The 21,770-nt window shown below is 45.5% G+C and overlaps 1 protein-coding gene across 3 annotated transcripts; it reads left to right on the forward strand.

Moving 5' to 3' along the window:
- The first annotated feature begins 747 nt into the window (after positions 1-747).
- On the forward strand, positions 748-19,576 carry MRO (maestro). 3 transcript variants are annotated; one of them, XM_081801206.1, is made up of 8 exons: positions 748-984; positions 1,139-1,248; positions 8,029-8,131; positions 9,729-9,875; positions 10,931-11,113; positions 13,753-13,908; positions 14,720-14,827; positions 15,187-19,576. In XM_081801206.1, exons 3-8 carry the CDS (start codon positions 8,033-8,035, stop codon positions 15,238-15,240), a joined length of 747 nt encoding a protein of 248 aa, XP_081657332.1. In that variant the 5' UTR covers positions 748-984; positions 1,139-1,248; positions 8,029-8,032; the 3' UTR covers positions 15,241-19,576. The 3 variants fall into 3 exon arrangements, with proteins under 3 accessions (XP_081657332.1, XP_081657334.1, XP_081657333.1); XM_081801208.1 differs by having other exon boundaries at positions 17,611-19,576; XM_081801207.1 differs by having other exon boundaries at positions 748-860.
- The last annotated feature ends 2,194 nt before the right edge of the window (positions 19,577-21,770 follow it).

Raw genomic sequence — 21,770 nt, forward strand, 5'->3', positions numbered from 1 at the left:
TAATAAAATAAAATTTAAAAAGGAGGGTGCCTGGGTGGCTCAGTTGGTTAAGCGACTGCCTTCGGCTCAGGTCATGATCCTGGAGTCCCAGGATCGAGTCCCGCATCAGGCTCCCTGCTCGGCAGGGAGTCTGCTTCTCCCTCTGACCCTCCCCCCTCTCATGTGCTCTCTCTCTTTCTCTCTCTCTCAAATAAATAAATAAAATCTTTAAAAAAAAAATTTAAAAAAGAATTAAACGAGATGGTCTATGTAATATTTACTTCAATGTTTGGCACGTAAACATATCCAGTAAACATTTTTCAGCATAACAATGAACTCCGAGAGCTTTGAAAATGTGACTTCTTTTGTCTTAGGACATATTGCCCACTTTGCCAAACACAAGGCCAGACAATAATTAATGATAAATGGATTTATGGGAAGTCCAGGGACGGAAGAGTGAGGGGAGGAAGGGAGGCCTCCAAATTGGCAAGTACAATTAATTATTCCCAGTTTTTTGTTTTGTTTTGTTTTACCAATAAATCCAGAGTTTTGTTGGGAGTTTAAGTCGGTCCTTTCAGCACCGATGGTGTTTGTTGAGCAGAAAGGGGCGTCAGCGTTAAAAGCTGTAGCTGTTGGTGCACCAATCAGTCACAGAGAAGCTGCTTGGCCTGGAACGCAGTGTCCCATCCTTAGATTAAATACTGCTGGAACCGGATTAGGGAAGGAAGCCTTGCGGCGGCAGCTACCCGGCGAGCCTGGAACCCGTCCATTGAGTGATGCTGCCATCTAGTGGCGTCAGGGGGGAACCGCGCTGGGCAGAGCCCTTCATTTGGTGCAGGGGAAGAGCCTCGGAATTGCAGTCCTTGCTTCACGAAGTGTGGGTGAGACTCGGGCTGAGGGAAGAATAAGGCGAAAACACAGCAAGGGGAAGGGGGAACGACACCTCAGCACAGTTTGGGAAAGTAAAGGACACAAGTGAGGCTTGCAACCACTGAGAACAATCTCGTAGGTATTCGAGCGCAATTCCCTCCCCCACCCCAATACGGTCATCTAAACTTTGATTTTTTTTTCCCCTGGGAATCTCACTTTCCAACACTCTGTGCTGACCCGTTATCCTGAACAGATCCTGTTTCACCTTCTCATTTCCCTTCTACGTTAGGAATTCAGGGCTGGGAAAATTGAGCCTACTCATCCCACCTGGCGACCACAGCGGATCTGGGACCCGGGCTCCAGCCGCACCTGCAGCAGCTGACCACGTGACGGGCGCAGGTAAGGACCGGCTGCCGGGACAGCGGCAAGGGGAGGCCCAGGTCGATCAGGGGTTTCCCGGGCGGTTTTGGACTGTCACTCGGGTCGCTGACATCAGGGGCAATTGACGTTCTCTTTGTAAAACTGAAGTGGGCAATGCTGGCCGTGAAGCCAGTCTTTCTTCTCTTCACAAACTATGTCAGTCCACCTCTACCCAAGAGATGGATTATAGATCATTGTATCCAGGCATCAGAGAGCTTTAGGAAGGGGGGAGGGGGACTGAAGGCGAGATACTGGTGCTTCAAACCGAAGTGTGGACACAGCGTGTCCTTCCCTGGTGAGCACGCAGGGCGCTTTCTGGGGACTGGACATCAGCCTTGCACACAGTGATATTCTGCACACAGAAGTACAGATGTTGGACCTCCGCTCTGCCGTTTGTTACTAGCGATTTGACTTGAGTCGTTTACATTGATTGCTCTCAGCATCACCTCCCTCTTTGCTAAAATGGACATAATTAAACTGACCTCTCAAGATTACTGTGAAGATTAAATCCAACACATGAAAAGCCTCTTATTTGGAAGACTGGGCCTGGATTTGAGAGAGCTAATGGAAGAAGGTGGTTAAAGCAGAGAATCAGAGAAGAGGCTGCACGCCTCAAATATTTTACTTTAAATTATGGACTTTCCGGTCTTTAAGGTAGGGCTGTGGTCTTTTCTTTGAATCTGTATCCACGAGCTGGTGGATCTTGAGGCGTCTTACATAAGGCACACACATCATCTGTGAGTTCTGGTTTTGGTTTCTTTCAGTGGAATGAGAGCTGAAAGGCACCTGGGGAGAACTGTATAAAGTCACTTCTGGGCAGCCATTCAGATTCCAGTTATCGTTCCATGAAGACTCTTTCCAAACGTGTACTGTCCACACCGTTTCTAAGTAGACAGCAAGTTTTTTGCAGCTTCCCCCCCCCCCATTGTTGGATCTTTCCAAAACATTTCATTTTGCATTCATAGAAACAACTTCCTTTCTTGGTATACTCATTTTTCATCAATTTCTCAACTGTTTAAATGCCACAGTTATGATAACAAGTACAGGTATCAGAAACTGGTTCTTGGTCAGCATAAAAGGAGAAGTGAGGAGTGGGCACCATCAACCACACGCACTGGTTGGTGCAGTTCACGGAGGGCCTGGAGAATACAGTCCCCCTGGCAAGCTGGCTCAGCAGAGGTTAACTGAAACAGCATCTCTTGCATGTGTACAAAGTGCTAAATAGGGTGCCTAGCATACACAGTGCCCAATACTGGGTAGCTATTAATATTATTATGATGATTAATAAGGTAGTGTTGGGAGGGTTTTTAGAAATCTAACAGTTTTGGGGCACCTGGGTGGCTCAGTCAGTTAAGCAGACGACTCTTGATTTCAGCTCAGGTCATGATCTCAGGATCCTGAGATCGAGCCCTGCGTCAGGCTCCGTGCTAGGCATGGAGTCTGCTGGAGATTCTTTCTCTCCCTCTCCCTCTGCCCCTCTCCCCCTAAAAAAAAAGAAATCTACAGTTTCTTCCCCTTGTTTTACAGAAATGATCAAAGTGTTTTGTAATTTTGGCCTTCATAATATACCTTTTGGCTTCACTAAGGAAAAGGATTATTGACTATAAACCTAATATTTTCAGTCAGAAGAATTTAAATTTACAGAGGTATTTGGGAGTCAGCCTAAAGCACAAAGCAGTTTTCTAGGTCACCCTAAATCCATGTCTGTTCAGGAAGACCAGGTAGAATCACAACATGGTGATGAAGACAAGCTCCAGGGTCTCAGAAATGGTGAAAACCAGGGGACAAGGCATTATTAGCACACCCAGGAAGGACTTCCCAGAGGAAGCAGAACACGGTGAAGAATGCACACAGGGATGAATGAAACTGTAAGCAGAGCCATGCCTTTGGCTTCAAAGTGGCCAGGTGGCCTCCCAGACTCAGTCACACCGGTCTGGGCATCTGGGATGACCTGATCAACCTGCCAGAAAAACCTAATCCCTCAAAGCAAAGTGTGGGGGTGAGTGGGCTTGCAGCTGGGGTTAGGACACCTAAGAAATCTTTGAATGCATAGACTGTGTTTAAAATGCTCCTCTCTGGGGCGCCTGGGTGGCTCAGTTGGTTAAGCGACTGCCTTCGGCTCAGGTCATGATCCCAGGGTCCTGGCATCGAGTCCCACATCGGGCTCCCGGCTCGGCGGGAAGCCTGCTCCTCCCTCTCCCACTCCCCCTGCTTGTGTTCCTGCTCTCGCTGTCTCTCTGTCAAATAAATAAATAAAATCTTTAAAAAAAATAAAAAATAAAAAATAAAATGCTCCTCTCTGAGATCCTGCATGGCAAAAGATGGAAACTGTCCTTTTGTTTGATTGGATTGGGTCTAAAGGACTTAAGTTTTGGAAAAGAGAAGGGAGGAGGACACCACAGGCAGGAAGGAGGGCCCCTAGGTAGTGGGAGCTGCAAGCTCAAGAGCCACAAAGCTCCAGGTGAGGAGCAACTTCTATGTTTGTTTTCTCTTTTAAGGAAACTTTTCATTTAAGAATAGTATCCAAGAAGAGTGTACAAATCATAGCCTGTACAGCTCAATGTGATTTTTATCGTGAAAGAAATTCAAGGTGCTTCACGAACATATGTTGTCAATACCATGTCCTCTGCAAAGACTCTCTCCTCTCTTACCCTCTTGGCCCCAGCTGCTCCTCTGACTTCTGGGGTCTCTCCCAAAGTGTGCAGTACGCCAATTCTGGAGTTATTTAAGTTCCACTGGAGAAGCAGTAAAAAAAAAAAAGTGCGGTGCTCAGGCCCTGTGTGCTCTGCGATTGTGACCCAGTAACGACGGGGTAGGGGTTTATAACAAGCCCTGCAGGGGATTCTAATGTCGGGGGCCTGGCCAGCGCTGTGGGAAATGATTTGTTTTTCCTACACCAGAAATGGACATGAGCCCTGACAAGCTGTACGATTGAACTAGATCCTAGTTTCCATCTGGTACTGGGGACGTAGGGCGGTAGGAAGCGCTTGCTAGCAGAGGTGGTGAGCTAGAGGGGGAGCCCTGGGCGGGTTCCTAACCACATTCTGAATCTACCACGCAGAGCACTCAACCCTCATGGACTTAGCACGGCTTGAGAGCCTTCCATGACCTTAAACTTTACACATGCCTCTGAAGAAGTGACAGGGCTGGACGCTTGGCTTCTGAAGCCCAGAGCAGATGTTTTGGATGGCTGAACCCCTTACCTGCTGTGCTAATCCTACAAGAGAAGTCCAGCATAATGAATGGGGAACCAGCTTTGCTTTCCTTCTCCATGGAGAGAAGCCTCTGCTGTGATGTTCATGCCTCAGAACAGAGATATAAGCTGTTTTATAATGAGGCTTGTGCCTCCTTAGTAAGCAGCCCCCAGCTTGACCAACTTCGCTTCTTTTAAGCTCCCCTACCCACAGCCAGGTGCTCATCAACTCTGATCAGGAGCATTCAACCCAACGAGTGGCAGGTTCTACTGAAACAGAAGGCTGTGTGCAGAAAACCCCCAAAGGAAACAGCCAAGCATGTTTGGCCTCAGTGTGAATTTTAGAATCCCTCCTGGAGAAGACCAGCATAGTAATAGCAGTGTTTTCTAAGTGTGGTCGCCAGACCAGCAGCACCCCGGTGTGGATCTGGGGCCCTGCTTCAGACATACAGAATCAGAAACTCTGGGGATCAGGGCTGGGAGTCTGTGCTATAACAAGTCCTCGGGGTGATTCTAGCACACGTGCAGTGTGAGAACCACTGGCTTAATGGAATGTAAAACTTACGGAATGCCTTTATTCAAACAAAGAAAATATTGCTAATTGGTGGGGGTGATTTTTTTCTGGGCTTTTATTTGAGATCCCCATTGCAGTAGTGGGGGGAGCTCTGCTGGCCAGAGATGAAGAAGAAATAGAGCCGAGGGGCTGGAGAGGAAGAGGTGTTTTCATGGATCTCTCCCGTGTCTTCTGACCAAGAGAGCATTATGGAAACCAGCAGGGGTGGAGAGGCAAGACAGTGGAGAAACCAAATCCCAATGCACCTCCAGGTCAAACAGAGTCAAATGTTCCAAAGCACAGCTGTTTAAGAGCTGGGTTGTGTCAGCCACCTGTGTTTAAATAAGTTTGCCATTCAAGTACAGTAAGTAGGGTGGCCAACCTGTCCAGGTTTGCCTGGGATGTCCCTGGTCTTAGCACTCAAAATCCCACATCTCAGGAAACGCCTCAGGTCCAGGCTCCAGTGTGTGTTTTTCCCATACCATCAATCAAGTCTCCAATTCTCAGCAGATACCCACTGGATGTCCTATAATTCAGTTCAGTTTTGACACTATCTTCTTAGAGATAGTGTCAGATCCACAGGTTATGGGCTCCGACCTACAAGGCAGTCCCCACTCCCTTTCCTTTAGATGTCAGTAGCAAGTCTGGGTTGTCACCAACCAGCTATAGACTGGATGTTCCCGCAGCCCCCTCCTTGGGTTTGAGGAATTTGCCAGAACGGCTCACAGAAATCAGAGAAACATTTTACTTACTGAGTCACCGGTTTATTATAAAAGGATATAACTCAGGAAAAGCCAGATGGGAGATGCATAGGGTGACATATGGGGAAAGGCCATTGAGCTGCTACGCCCTGAATGTACCACTCTCCCCAGATCTCCACGTGTTCAACAACCCAGAAGCTCTCTGAACCCCCTCCTTTTGGGGTTTTGTCGAGGCTTCATTTTACCTAGGCACAATTGATTCAATCATTGACCGTTGGTTGTTGAACTCCATCTCCGCCCCTCTGGCCTCCCAACAGGACGGGAGGGGACTGAAGTTTCCAACCCTCATTCCCCTGGCAACCAGCTTCATCCCTTAGTGAGAAAGGGCTTTCTGAAAGTCGCCTCATTAACATGACAGAAGATGCCTTGATCACTGTAACCACTTGGGAAATTCTAATGGGTTTAGGATCGCTGTGCCAGGAACAGGGACAAAGACCAAGTATATATTTATTATAAGTCACCATATTGCAGGGCAAACCGAGGTGACTGGTCAGTACTCACCCTGGTTCAGTGACCGTCCAGTGGAGTTACTGGGTGAGCTTTTTTTTTTTAAGATTTTTTTTTTTTTAATTTATTTATTTGACAGAGAGAGACAAAGCAAGAGAGGGAACACAAGCAGGGAGAGTGGGAGAGGGAGAAGCAGGCTTCCCACTGAGCAGGGAGCCCGATGTGGGACTCGATCCCAGGACCCTGAGATCATGACCTGAGCCCAAGGCAGACGCTTAACGACTGAGCCACCCAGGTGCCCCCTGGGTGAGCTTTAAAATGACTTGATGCCAGGGCTCACCTCCAGAGATGGTGATAGACTTGGTCTCAGGCACAGCCAGGGCATCAGCAGATGGAAAGTTCCTTAGGTGACTTTACTGTGGCTAGCGACAGAGAACCCATGCAGCTCCTTGCCTATCATTTCCCCTACTAAATTTTTTTTAACCACAACAAAAGTCAATAGTTCTGATGGAGTTAGACTCCTACCACATACCACATTCAAAAATGTACTCAAAATGGATCAACGGTCTAAATATAAGAGCTAAAACTGTAAAAAATCTTGGAAGAAAACATAGGGGAAGTCTTCATGACTTCGGATCTGGCAATGGATTCTAGTATCCTAGTTCAGACTTCTACTAGTTCAGGCCCGTTTATACTAGTTTATAGTAGTGTACCTCAACTCGGGCTGTAGATCAGAAATACTTTGTGAGCTATATTTATTTATAATATATATTTTAAATAATATATACATGTGGTGAAATTACAAAACTGTAGATATTTTTAAAAGTATGAAAAAGTAAGTGTTCTTCTCACCCTGGTTGCTCAGATTTCTACCCCACAGGCAGTTTTTGTTACAATTTCTTGGGTATTCTTCCCTGTTCTATGCACGTGCAAGCATATATGTACATATATATTTCCCTTTCTCATACTAACAGTAGCATACTAATCTTTACTTTTTGCTCAACAGCATGTTTTGGAGATCATTGTAGCATAGGTAGATCTGCCCAAAATTCTTTTTTTCCTTCCAAAAAATTATGTTTATTAACATATATTATCTATATAGATTTTTCTCTTTTTTTAAAGTATTATTTAGTGGGTTTTTTTTTGTTGTTGTTGTTTTTGCCCAATATTCTTTTTAATTACAACATTGTGGTCATCTATAGTTGTGTAGTTGTAATAGATAGGTCTAACTTATTTATATTAAATAACTAGTTACAACTATTAAAGGACATTAGATTGTTCATTACAAAGTGGTAGGGCCTATCCTATCCGTATGTCTTTGAGTAGATGATGTACCAGTGTATCCTATGGGATGCAAGAATGGCTGAAAGATATGTGCATTTCACAACTAGAGGAGATGACATCAAGATCCCCTCTAAAATGCAGTACCAATTTACATTCCTGGGCATCTTTTAAAAACACAGAGTTTCAGGCTACATTTTACTTTAACTCATGAGAATCTGTGTGGGTGGGGCCTAGAATCTTTATTTCATTTCTTTGGTGATTCTGGTACAAGGCTCTTGGATGGAATGGGAACCACGGGACAGACCATCTGGATGCCCCTGCTGCATTTCCTCCTGCTCTTTATCTTTTGATGGGACTGTTCCTATCTCCTCACCAACGGGACAGGCTCCTAAAGGACAGGCCTCTGGGATGTTGCTTCTTTATGGTCTTACCCTGGCACGGTGTTTTGTATGACACTGCTTGTTGGTGACAAGGCTTGGCAGAAGGTTTGTGGCTCACATGACGATTCTGTTTTCTTTTAGTTCCATGGATCAAACACAGAGAGGAATCCTGGGCCAGCCCCTGCCCATCCCCACCTCCCAGCCCAAGAAGAAAAGGACGTCAATGATGTCTTTCTTTTCCAAGGTCTGTCACAAAATATTATAAACCGAGGTCCCTCCCAACAACCACATGTAACAGCGCCTGGTCTGCATTAGTTGTGGTGGCTCCACTGAGGTGTTCTGAAAAAAGCTTAATGACACTTCTTATAACACGGACTGAATGTTTATAGGATAGCAAGATAAGATGGGAGGAATTTGGCTTGCTGCTAACTTAATCATATAAGTATAGAATGAACTGCAACGCATACTGAGAAATAATGATGAGACCTGGTGATCATCCAAATACCAAATAGGACTGTGGGTCCATTCTGCAGCCCCTCACTCCCCAGGATGGTGAGGAGGTGGTTTTTTCCTGGATCTTGTCTGGATCCTGCATTGTCTTGGTTCTGATGTCGGCACATGTTGCTGTGTCGTGTGAAGCACAGAACACTGCGGCCTGCCTGGTCTCATAGGCTCACGACAGAGGTAACCCGGCCCTTGCCCTGCAGTGAGAGTTCAGTGCCTGAAGTAGCTTCCTGCATTGGCCACACGGGGTTTCCCAATTTGCATTACTTACGCGTTTCTTTTCCTAATCTTAGTTGCTCAGATGTATGCATTCTGGTGGGACATCCTTTAGGTGCCCTGAGATGTTTGTAGATGTGGTTTGCTTGTTGGGTCAAATGCTGTCGAGAGGTTGATGAAGACAAGTACTGAGAATTAACCCTTGGATTTGGCCACATCAACCTGACTGCAGAAGGTTCAAGAGATAACGGAGAGACAAATTGGAGAAAACCAGTATAGACACATCTTTTAAGGTGTTTAGCTACAAGGTAGAGCAGAAAAGTGGGGAAAAGCTGGAGGAGTAAGAAGAGTTGGGGAAATGCTTTTCTTTGAAATGGAAGCAGCCGAGCATTTCTTGTCCTGTGAAGGATCCCTGGTCTCAGCTCACATCAACTGTCTAAAGCCCCCTTTCTTTCTTTTTTTTTTTTAAATGATTTTATTTATTTATTTGACACAGAGAGAGAGAGAGTGCGAAAGAGCACAAGCAGTGGGCGGGGAACCCAATGCGGGGCTCGATCCCAGGACTCCGGGATCATGACCTGAGCCCAAGACAGACGCTTAACTGACTGAGCCACCCAGGCGCCCCTGAAGCCCCCTTTCTTCTGAGCTCTAGCACACCCTCAGTGATCCTAGAGCACCTGTCCCCATACTTCCCCCAACCTACCTCAACACCAACCCTGCATTATTTGTCTCTACCTCTTTCCTCTTCCATCCATTTTCTTCATTATGTAGATCAAACTAATGTATTTCCAGCAAAAATCGGGTGTCTTTAGGTGGAGAAAGATGGCCTAAGTTGAGCAGGCCACACAGGATTTTCTTTAGAGGGAGGGATTGGGGTTGGGATGGGTATGCCTCTGAACACTCCCCAAATCAATACATTTTTTTTAAAGATTTTATTTATTTATTCATAAGAGACAGAGAGAGAGAGGCAGAGGGAGAAGCAGGCTCCCCGCTGAGCCGGGAGCCCGATGCGGGTCTCGATCCCAGGACCCTGGGATCATGACCTGAGCCGAAGGCAGACGCTTAACCATCTGAGCCACCCAGGCGCCCCCAAATCAATACATTTTTGACTTACTACCCAGATCTCTTGGACACTGAGGTTCCAGAAGCGGGAGTCTCTGAAGAATGTGTTCTCCAACTTGGCAGAAAGAGCCCAGGACCCCAACGCTAAAAAGCGTCACATGGCAATGAGAGGCCTGGGAACCATGGCCTGTGAGACCCCGGACAAGGTAGGAGGGAAAAGTGGCACCTGGCCAGCCCTCATGGCCTGGAGTCTCGGACTGGGAGACAGTGCTTCATGTACCAGTTATCTGTTGCTGTGTGACAGATCACCACAGACCTAGCATTCATCCTCTTGAAGTTTCCTTGGGTTAGGGGTTTAGGTACAGCATAGCCAGGTCCTCTGCTCAGGATCTCACAAGGCTACCATCAAGGTGTGGGTCAGACTGCATTCCTTTCTGAAGCCTGGGCTCCTCTTCTAAGCTTCTGTGGCCGTTGGAAGAACGCGGCTCCTTCCAGTTGTAGGACTGAGGTCCCTGCTCTCTTGCTGACTGGCCAGCTCCGCTCCTTGAGGCTGTTCTCTTAGAGCATGTGAGCTTTCTTCTTCAAGGCCAACAGGAGAGCCTCTACCACTCATGTCTGCTCAGGTGGACTCTTACGTAATATAATGTAACCATGGGAATGATATCCCATCACTGTCGTCATATTCTAGAGACTAGAAGCAAAGTCACTGGTTCTTTCCATGCTCAATAGAAAGAGACTGTACAAGGGTGTGACTCATTTGGGGTTATTTGGGGGTCATCACACCTCAGTATTATCAGCCTTGGGAAACAGAGCTGCAGATGGGATTAACACACACCTGGACATCACCCTCTTGGGTGAATTTAATTGATTTTTGAATAATTTATGCCTGTTTAGTAAAAGATGTTTTCCCCACCTCTGCTTTTAGCATCTGTTGACTTCAGTGACCATTTCATCTCATCCCCGATAAAAGTATCCGCTATGCCCCAGATGTCTAGATCATCCAGCCCACCGCACTCCTTGACGTGCCCTTCCGGCCTCATCTGCTCATAGACCAGCTCCAGATTGCTCTTTCTGTTCCTCTTCCAAGACTGAGCTGGCTCTTGGGTCAGGTTAATGGAAGCATTTGTTATTTTAATGAGATTTGTTGCTGCCACGCTCTCAGTCCAAGTCCTAGGTTATTGGAAGATTAGAAGTAGGATTGCTCTTCAACGCACGGGGAACAATTTCTGGACTACTCATGCATTTCAAACTGTGTTAACAGGTGAGAAAGTATAAGAAAATTGTCCTAGATCTGCTGGTGCGTGGACTGTATGACCCTGTGAGTGCTGAAGTTATCCACGAGAGCATGAAGACTCTGACCATCATCTTGGGCAAGATCCAGGGGAAAAGTCTGGGCTCTTTCTTCGTAGACATCACTCTTCAGACCAGGACTTTGTTAGATGACGTAAGTGAGACAATTCAGAAGAATTCTGGGTTATTAAAGTTGAAGTGGGATGAGAAATGTGAGCCCTGGGTGGCGTGTGACTCAGAGAACATGGTCTGTATTATTCACTTATTTATTAAGAAATCATTGATTGGCTAGTATCGTACTGGGGGTTATGGAAGACATATAAAGAAGGAGGAGTTTTTGTTGTTATAGAGAAGTGACTATATATATACCGATGATGAAGGTGGTGATGCAGATGATAGTGAAGATGCTGATAACAGCGCCCTCATGTATTCAGTACTTTGTTATGAATGTGACAATAACAGTACTTAGTGTTTAGCGAGCCAGGCATGGTGCTAGGCAGTTTTCATGGGTTATCTCATAGAATCTTCTCAATAACCCTGTGAGGTCGGCACTATTATTTTTATTTTTATTTTTTTAAGATTTTATTTATTTATTTAACAGAGAGATAGCAAGAGCAGGAACACAAGCAGGGGGAGTGGGAGAGGGAGAAGCAGGCTTCCTGCCAAGCAGGGAGCCCGATGCAGGACTCGATCCCAGGACCCTGGGATCATGACCTGAGCCAAAGGCAGATGCCCAACGACTGAGCCACCCAGGCGCCCGAGGTCGGCACTATTATTATCTTCACTTTATGAAGGAGGAAACCAAGGCACAGAGAGTTTAGGGGACTTGCCCGAGATTCACAGAGCCTGTGACAGGATATGAGCCCAGGCTTTCTGACTATAGGACCTGTGCTCTTCGCTGCCATGTGACAAGGCAGGCTAAGAAAAAAGTGCACTGATACGTTGTTTGCTCTGAAACTGTGGGGACTCTGAGATACCTTCCTTCCAAGCTAACCAGCTAGCCTGCTGCAGTTACACACACACACACACACACACCCTCTAACAGAGAGATAATACCTGTAGGACAGGAAACAGCCCTTTTATTTACCCCCAAAGCACCTTGCGAGAGGTCCCCACACCGAATTCCCCAGATGGACCTGTGCCACACGAGAGGAAAAGAAATCTTGAAATTATGAAACTTGGAGTTTACACAGGGGCTTCTGGCCCATTTGCCTCTCCTCGCACTCAGGGAGACAGAGAGACCTTTGCTCTGGAATGCAAACCAGTCATCTCTGGTCTCTACTTCACCTCCCTGGAATGTAAACAAATATCTCCAGGAAGATGTCTAGATCTCCCTGCAGGTGCTATCTTAATTTCCAGGACTTGTTTGCCATGCAATCACTTTTTTATACCCAGATGGACTGTAATTTTTGACCAGAAAGCCCTGGTAACCTGGAAATAGTCGTGGAGAGTTGTTTCCTGACAGTGTATATCTAGCATGGCACCCTGACTACTGTCGTATGCTGTGCTCGCTTGGGGATGTGTTCCCTGTCAGATGACTGTCAGGCCCCTAGCAGGCCAGGCACCCATTTTATGTGTCTTGTACCTCTTACAGCAGTAGGGTACCATTGAATTGAATTACACACACACACACACACACATTGGTAGAACAGTGAAGAAAGTGCAACACTAAAGCAATTTGTGTAAGTGTCCCATGTGCTAAAAAATATTTTTCAATAGTTCATGAAACCATCAGTGGTCTTTGGTCTTGCTGAGTGTCTGTGACCCCCAGTTCTAGGTGCTCCTTGCCCCTGAAGAGGCCCAGCCCAGCTCTGTTCCTTCTGGTTTGCCTGGACATTTCAGGGGACCAGGAAACACTGATATAAAATCCCTTCACCAACAGTCAGGAGACTGGGTGCTACCCTGGTTCATGGTCGCCAGACAGTGTGACTCCCACAAGTCTCTGAAATGCCCTGAGCCTTGGTCTCCTCATCAGGAAAGGGAGATACCTGGGCCAGACCTCTCACCTTGGAGAACAAGAAAGGACTGAACCCACTGAGACACATTCAGAGACAAATCAGCCAACCGTACTAAAAGCAGGGAGAGATCGCAGGGTGTCAGGGAAGAAACAATTGTTATCTCTACTACAGAAGGAGAAACTCAGACCAGAAGTGAAGAGACATGCCCTTGTAGAAACTCTGTGAATAATCAACAGGAGATGGGTCGAATGAATTATAGTGCAGCCACCCCAAATTCCTTTAGGTAGTGACATGGAAAGAGCTCTCAGATAGATTGGTGAAAGATCAAAATACATAACAGTGGGATGGTGTGCTTCTATTTGTGTAAAAATGTGAGAAAGGACTATATAATACATGTTTTATTCTTTTTCGTCTTAATTTTTTTGGAGGGATACACACAATATGTATAACTTTGTTCATTCATGGGAGGGAAATTGAGTGGCAGGCAGAAAGGGGTAGGAAGGAGACTTACTTTTGTTAATAAAACGATTTGGTTATTTTGAATTTTGAACCATACAAACATATCCTATCTCCAAGACATTGAATAATAAAGAACAGAGCTGGGAAGCTGGGATTAGCACAGTGATCCCCCGTCTAATTGTCTCGTCCTCTGAAGAAGATGGTTGTTGAAGACTCAGCCCGTCTCCTCTCTGTCCCCCACCTCAGGCAGCTAAGTGCTTTAGACTGGATCTGGTGAACCACCCCCTACAAAGAACGATGACTGTGATGTTCTCTGATGCAGTGGCCTTTTGGTAACAACCTGGGTTTTGTTGTTTTGTTCACCGGGGACCCACAGGAGAATGACAACCTGAGATATTCAGCCTTTGTCTTGTTTGGGCAATTGGCAGCCTATGCTGGGCGGAAATGGAAGACATTTTTCACCAGTCAGGTCAAGCAGACTCAAGATTCCCTCCTGATACATTTACAGGACAGAAATCCCCAGGTTGCCAAGGTAAGTCTGACTCTCCCACCGACTGCATGAGAGCTCTGGGCCATTCCTAAAGGGGCCTGCGGCTGTGCCCTGTTGTGAGGAGCCGCTGGACTCTCTGTTCCTGCCAGTTTCGTTAGGGACGCTCGGCAGTGTATCCACAGGAATCCTTGGAAAGGTGCCTGCCCGGTGTGTCATCTCTCTCTGAGCAAGCGTGCTATTTTCCATTTGCTCCTGCCCCACCTGCCCGATCAGTGCCTGCCAATGGTAGATAAATTCAGGTTACTGGAGCGTGGGGGCCAGAGAGGCATGGGTTTAATCTGTGGGGCAGTAGCCCACATAATGAGGACATGAACTCATGCTACTTAGCTTCTGTCACTGTGTAGATTTCCCACCCCTGGCTTCTCAATCCCCTACAGAGCTTTTGTTTTATTCTTAGAGAAAACATGTCCTAACAGAGTTGGATCGATGTCAGGCTTTCAGAACCACTGGGGGCAAGAGGTTCCACCAAACCACTTGTCTTTTTTAAATTAGTGCACACGAGAGAGAGACAGAGACAGAGAGAATTTGGGAATTTAGGAATTCAGAACTACTTTTGATGGGACAATAACCAGTGGTAAACTATAAAGTGATGCTCTCCCTACCAGCCCAACTTATAGACCTGGCCATTTTAGAAGCAAAATCCTTTAAGGTTGACGTCTTCAAACTTTCTGGAAGTTACTTTCATACCCTCAGGGGCCCCCAGGCCACAGATTGGGTGCAGTGCTCTTCCTTGCTTGGATTCTAGAACTCTCTAACGTTTTTTACAATAAGATGGTAATACTATTTTTCTCAGGCTTGCAAGACAACATTTCGAGCCTGTTCTCCATATCTGAAAGAAAGAAAGGAAAACAGCTTCCAGACTGAAGAAGATCAAAGGAACCCTAAACTCTGCCGGCAGCTGGTGAGTGAGAGAGTGTGTAGAGAATTCTCCCAGAGGTCCCTGCCCTCCTGGTGCCAACCCAGAAGGTGGCAAGCCACACGAGGGAGTTACTCCCCGTAAAATGCCTCAGGCCAATTGTGTTTCGATTGTAACTGACCCATCATGCAATGTAAATGACAAAACGCCCGGAGGATTATGCACAAAATCTATTGGCACTTCCAGTGTAGATCATTAGATGAACGCAGGCCATGATCTCCACCTCTGAGAATCTGAAGATTGACAGTCCTCACGCTCTGCCTTTGACAACTGTCTACTCGTTGTAGAGTCAAGGAGGTGTGTGGAACCCGTCCCTCACGTGCGCTTTTGCTGATTTCTTTCAGAGCTACTATCATCCAGAGCTCCTGCAGTTCTTCTATGCAAATAAGATTCTGTAAACACAGAGCAGGAGGGAAATTGTTCCAGTGAGCACCTTGCTGGGGGGCTGATATTCCCCCTCTTTTAACTCCTCGGATGCTTCTGCTTGCCTCTTGGGATTGTAATAGAAAACGGGATGCTGGGAGAACAATTGATGGCAATTGCATGGAATTGTATGATTCTATCCAAAGTAAATTCTAAATTGCTTTTATGTATCTCTTTTCCTCCCCATACACATTTGATGAGAAGGTACATGCTTTGTTTAAAACACTGAAAGCATAGGTAGATTCAGTGCTTATTGCTCAGCTTTTTCCTTAAGTTCATCTGTTACCATTTATTTTTTATTTTATTTTTAATTTCTGAGGTTTAGGAGAATATTACCTTAAGTTGTTGTTTTTTTTTTTAGTCTGCCATTGATACTTTGCGATTTGTTATGGATACCTTTTATTGGCAGGACCTATTTAAAGTTGGCCAAGGGACCAAGAAGGGGGTTTGGAGAGTATCTTTAGCTTCTCATAATCTTCAGCAGTCATTGCCTCCAAGATCATTCCAAACACAAATTAATAAAGAGAAAGAAAAATCTGTAAAGCATGTGCTGAAAAACCTCAGGGTAATAGTAATGTATGGAATAATAAGTAACATTTATGGAAAATGTTTATTGGACACTAAGCGCTTTGCAAGTATTATTTAATACTTACAACAACCCTATAAGAAAGATACTATTATTATCCTCATTTTCCAGGTGAGAAAACTAAGGCACAGGGAAATTAACTAGCTTGCCCCAGATGACCCGGTGAGTGATGGAGCCGGAATTCCAGCCCAGACAGTCTGACTTCTGGAGCCTATATTCAATCACCATGTGATTCTGCTTCAATGTGGAGTAATTGACAGATAGCTAGAAACATAAAAAAAAAAATTAAAAACCCCTCAGCTTCTGCTCTATTCAACTCAATTACCTTTTGCTTTTATATGTACTAAATACACATTTTTATTAATTTAATTTGTGATCTAAGTATATATTTTTACTTGTCACCGCTTGGCTAATTATATCAATTCTTTGGTGATCAATTCTAGTTCTATGAGGGGTCACGTGGATCATGTAAAAAATTGCAAGAAAGGGGGCGCCTGGGTGGCTCAGTCGTTAAGCGTCTGCCTTCGGCTCAGGTCATGATCCCAGGGTCCTGGGATCGAGCCCCGCATCGGGCTCCCTGCTCCGCGAGAAGCCTGCTTCTCCCTCTCCCACTCCCCCTGCTTGTGTTCCAGCTCTCGCTGTGTCTCTCTCTGTCAAATAAATAAATAAAATCTTTAAAAAAAAAAAAATTGCAAGAAAGGGCGCCTGGGTGGCTCAGTCATTAAGCGTCCGCCTTCAGCTCAGGTCATGATCCCAGGGTCCTGGGATCGAGTCCCATGGCGGGCTCCCTGCTTAGCGGGAGGCCTGCTTCTCCCTCTCCTTCTCCCCCTGCTTGTATTCCTTCTCTCGCTGTGTCTCTCTCTGTCAAATAAATAAATAAAATCTTTTAAAAAATTTTTTTTGAGAAAAACCTCAGTCCTTCCCACCTTCCCTCTAACCAGTTTGCCTCCCAAGCTTCTCTTATAGAAATTCTGATATTATCACCAAACTTGGCATTCAGGCCATATGGGACGACTGTGTCCAGTTTGGGAAATGGAAAACACAAGAGGGTCATAAATGCTGCAGAGAGATCTTAATGTCATTCTGAAAACTGGGAACTCCATCTTCTGCTTTAGCTCTCTAGAGATAGGACTGTGTAACAGAGATGAGGGGGTTGTCTCCTAGGAGAGACAAGAATGTGGCAGATGGCAGAAGGCGGAGCAGGAACCACGCATGAATGGGTTTTCTTTCTTCCTATTTTGAAGCTGGGGTACATGACCCAGGGGCTCTGGGGAGTGACCCAGACTCTGGAGCAGGTGGGATGGTTCTGAGCTGAGAGCCCTCTCCCCCTTCCCAGATGTTGGCCTGTTTGAAACTCTTTTGCAAGGTCCCTTTAGAATCTGAGGCAGTTCTAGTAAGGAATCAGTGAGTGGCCTGAGAAACAATTGCATTTTACCAGCATTCAAAAAATGCGGAGGTGGAGTGGGGCAGGCAGGTTATGTGCTCTGGAGTAGAAACATCTATGTACTTCATGCCCCTTAGTTGAATAAAATTGTGGAAGATGCTACTGAGTTGACTTTAAGATTTGTGGTAGACTGTTCCTTGGGGAGCCTCCAGTGAATCATGCCTCCTGATATCCATGCCCTTGGGTAGACCTCTCCTGTTGCCTCTGGGCTGGCTTTGTGACCCACGTTAACCATGAGAATGTGCGGAAAATACCACTATGCCAATTGTAGGCTCCTCTTTAAGAGCCCTGGCAGCTTCCTGTTTTGTGCTTCAGGTGAAGCCAGCCGCCGTGTAAGAAGCCAGATTACCAGGAACAAAGAAGAATGTCTGAGATCACCATTTTGGAGGGAAGAACAAGCTAACGGCATGGAATGCCATGTGGAGGAGAGCCGAGGGGCCCAATCCACAATGAAGTCTGAGGTCCCGACACGTGACGCAAGTGGGCCATTCCAGCCAGACCCTGGCTGCGCAAGCAACACAGCTGATACCAGCTGTCCCCATGAAGCCCCATCCCAAATGGCAAAATTGTAAGCAAGTTAATCAAATGATTGTTGTTTTAAATCACTAACTAATGGGATAGTTTGTCACTCAGCAATAAGTAACCAAAAGAGGTTCCTTATCATTAATTTTGTCATTTGGCCAGTTTTGTTTTGCTCTTAATAAGTCCTCCTTGAGTTTAAACTTTATTTCTAGAAAGTTACACTATGATGGAATTCCGTGGTGAGAGCAAGGGATGCCTTGCTTTTGGACCACAAGCCCTGCCTTGTTTTCTTCCTTGTTTTCCTTTTTGTATCTCACTGGGTATATCACAGGATCCAGCACATAGCAGATGATCCAGAAACATTTGCTGAATGACTAAATAGTTGCAAATTGTTGCGGGAACAGAGTCCAAACTAGTTTGCTACTCTGGGCTCTCAGCCATGGGCTCACACTCTTCCTTTCCAGCTTTTTCTTCTGTTACTCTTTTTTGCTTTAGCCAAGCTTGGCTCCTCTCTCTTCTTTAAACACTTCTTGGTCTCTTATGCTCCTTTGCCTTTGCTCAGTCTGTTCCTTTTGCTTTGAATTCCCTCCCGCCCAGCCATACATACTCACAGGCACACCCAGACACACATTTCAGGTGTCTATCTTATCCCTTCTCTAAGGGATCCTCTCAATCAGGAAAGAGCTCGCATCTCTGAATTCCCAGAACATTCTAGCAGTCTTATGCCACTCAACATGTTTTATCTCATTTGCAAGATTTTAACCTACATGTCTTCCCCCCCCAACCCCCAACCCCGTTCGAGTGAAGCTGCTGAAGGAAGGATCTTACCTCGTATAGCTTTGTATCTGTCACATGACCTCAAAGATAGTAAGTGCTTAGTAAATAAATGTGGATTGGGGAGAAAAAAGTCAGGAAGTCATCTGAAGCTACTCCTCCTTGGGAGAAGCCCATTTTGTCAAATGAGGGCCATCATTTCTCTCCTTATAACCAATCTGCGGGTGACTTTTATGCTTGTGTATTTTAAGTACCCCTTTCCCCATAAGATGCCTGTTCGTTTGCTAATCTAAAGGTAAGGCTTTGACATTTCTTACTTTTAAACTCTAGATATGCACCAGTTGAGTGAATTAAAGAAAGAAAAAGGGATGTTCAGGTGCTACCATGCTAAGTGCTCAGGGTAGAGATCCACATAAAACTTGGTCCCCGCTTTCCCGTTGCCCACACGATGGGCCTTTCTTAAAGGGGAGGAGAAAGGAGAGAAAGACAAAGAAGGACGTGGAAAATCTAAGAGGTAATCAGTACTGGTACTCACTGTGAACAGAATCCAGTGGAATTCCAGTCCATAGAGTTGAGTTACAAAAAGCACAAGTGCGTTTTACAAAGAGAGAAACAGTAGCTGGGTGGGGACAGCGAGCAGATAGTGCTGGAAATGAGGCAAATATGTATTTGTGCTTTTCTGCATTTTCCAAGTTTTCTGCCATAAGCATGTATTACTTTTGTAATCATAGAACACATGCAAAAATGCTCTTTAAAATAAAAATGAAATGTTTATCGGTATGTAAAGTGGTATGCTTTGGAAAGCCTGGGATGGTTATTGCTCACTCTTGGTAGTACGTGTTTGCCTTTGTCCTTTTGTGACATTTTTGCTTTAGCCTATCGATGACAAATAAAATGACTTATGGTTGATTATCAGTGTATTTATATTACTGAATTTATGTTCTTTTCGTATGACCATAGTAGAATAAGTCTTCTGTTCCTGTTTTTTTTTTTTTAAAGATTTTATTTATTTATTTGAGAGAGAGAGAATGAGAGACAGAGAGCATGAGAGGGAAGAGGGCAGAGGGAGAAGCAGACCCCCTGCCGAGCAGGGAGCCCGATGCGGGACTCGATCCCGGGACTCCAGGATCATGACCTGAGCCGAAGGCAGTCGCTTAACCAACTGAGCCACCCAGGTGCCCCTCCTGTTTTTATTTATGTGTTAAACACTCTTAGAAAACCCTTGGGTTCTAGAGAAACTCAATACATCCCAGTTTTCTGAAGAGAGATGGTTTGATATCGCAAAGGCCCCTTAAAATTATCAAGTTAAGCAGACTCCCAAGCCTGACATATAAGATTCTTCATAATGGACACCAACTTACAATTTCCCTTGGCTCTTCCTAAATTCCTCCTACCTGGAATGCTTCACCCTCCATTTGCTTGTTTCTATCCACCATTCCCTGGGCTGATTCCAAGGGTCCTTCTTTTTCAGAGGTAGAGCAGAGCAATCGGGGAGATGGGGCTTGGAGTCAAGCCCTCCTCGTTGTGAATCTGGCTTTGCCACTTACTGGTATAACCTTGGGTAAGGCAGCCTGCAAACCTCAGTTTGCTGATCAGTGAAATGGACGTAATAATCCCACCCATAGCACTGGTGTGCTACAAAGATTCAATTGTGTAACATCGAACCCTTTGCATAGTGCTTGGCACATGGAAGATGCTCAGGAAATGTTAGTTAATTTTGCTCCTGACCCCCAATCAGCCCTCCAGGTCCTGTTTCTTCTCTTCTTGATGCTGCCCAGGTCTTCAGCGAGGTCCATTCTGGCTTTCAGTATGGGATCGGAGTGTCATCTTGATCCTCCCCAATGAATGATTGTAGTCCTAGGGTCAGCTCTGCCTCTTATTCCTCCCCAGGTCCTCAGGACTGTAGCATTGAGCCTTGCCCACCACGGGTGTTCAATAAAGAATGATTGAATTGATGGAGTCACGAATACCAGTGCCTTGACCAAGCATGACACTGGAACCTCGTGGTCGGCTTTAGAATGGTCCGATGCATTTTAATAAGAATGAGAATCATAACTGACTGAGAAGAGCAAGCTGTTCTTTCCTAGTGGGCTCTTACAGGGGTGTCATGAGTGTTCAGAGCAGGAGTAGTGCCTTTTTATGCTCCAGAGCTGGCTTAAATGGGCTCTGTTCATTCCGTCCCAACAGCCCCAGCGGCTCCGTTAATAATTCTGTGTTGTATCTTTTGGGCGATCTCTTGTTAATAATTAACACCCCACCTTCTGTTTCTGAGTGTGATTACTGTAATCATGTTCCTTTCAAGCTAATGAATTTCCTGCAGCATTTTGCAAATGTTAACCAGGTAATGGCCCAAATGTCTCCCCGCAAGAAGACAGTGTTTTTCAGAAATGTAGGTCAGAGAGTTAAAACGTCATTTCCTAAGCCATGCTGCTACAGGCACATAGCTCTGCCTGGGCGAAAATACGATCCGAAATCCAACGCTTTTTGACACGCTCGCCTGGACCGACTGCATCGGCAGGTGTAGCTTCCTTGGAGAAGGAAAGAAGCTCAGTCCCAAAGGTGACGTCACGTGTGCTGGAAGGACGCGTGAGCTGGTGTCAGAAGACCTGGCTTTGCGCCAGTTATCTTCATCAAGTCACGCAACCTCTCCGAGCCTCAGGGTTTTCATCTGTAAAAGGGAGGAAGAAGCTACCACACAAGATCCTGGGACAGTGAGGCCAGGCAGTGGGTGTAAACTGTGCCGTGTTAGCCCGTGATGAGGTGTGCTTACGTACGTGGTAGCCACTCCTCAGTGGGGCCTATTTTTACAAGGGAACGAATGGGAAGAAGGAAGTTCAGTGTTAACACAGACCCCGATTTAGAAGCAAAACACAATATTAAAAATCTTAAAAATATGAAACAGTAAAATTAGGTATAATACATTGTTCTATATCAGGATGCTTCTCCAGATAACAAGTACCCCTGTCACAATGTGAGTTCGGATCACTTTACAAGTTTACATGTATCTATTTTATATAATTTAGTTACACCAAACTTTTTTGATAAGGTATGAGGAGTAACATTCAAAAATTGTGGAAAACCTGGCACTCTTTCTTTGGACTACTCTAATAATGGCCTCACATTGAACTCAAGATATTTATGACTCTGTTAGGGAGAAATGAAAATCTTGATCTGTTTGG

The sequence above is a fragment of the Leptonychotes weddellii genome, chromosome 13 (assembly GCF_054177405.1).
Source record: "Leptonychotes weddellii isolate Sample4059 chromosome 13, ASM5417740v2, whole genome shotgun sequence".
Classification (NCBI taxonomy): domain Eukaryota; kingdom Metazoa; phylum Chordata; class Mammalia; order Carnivora; family Phocidae; genus Leptonychotes; species Leptonychotes weddellii.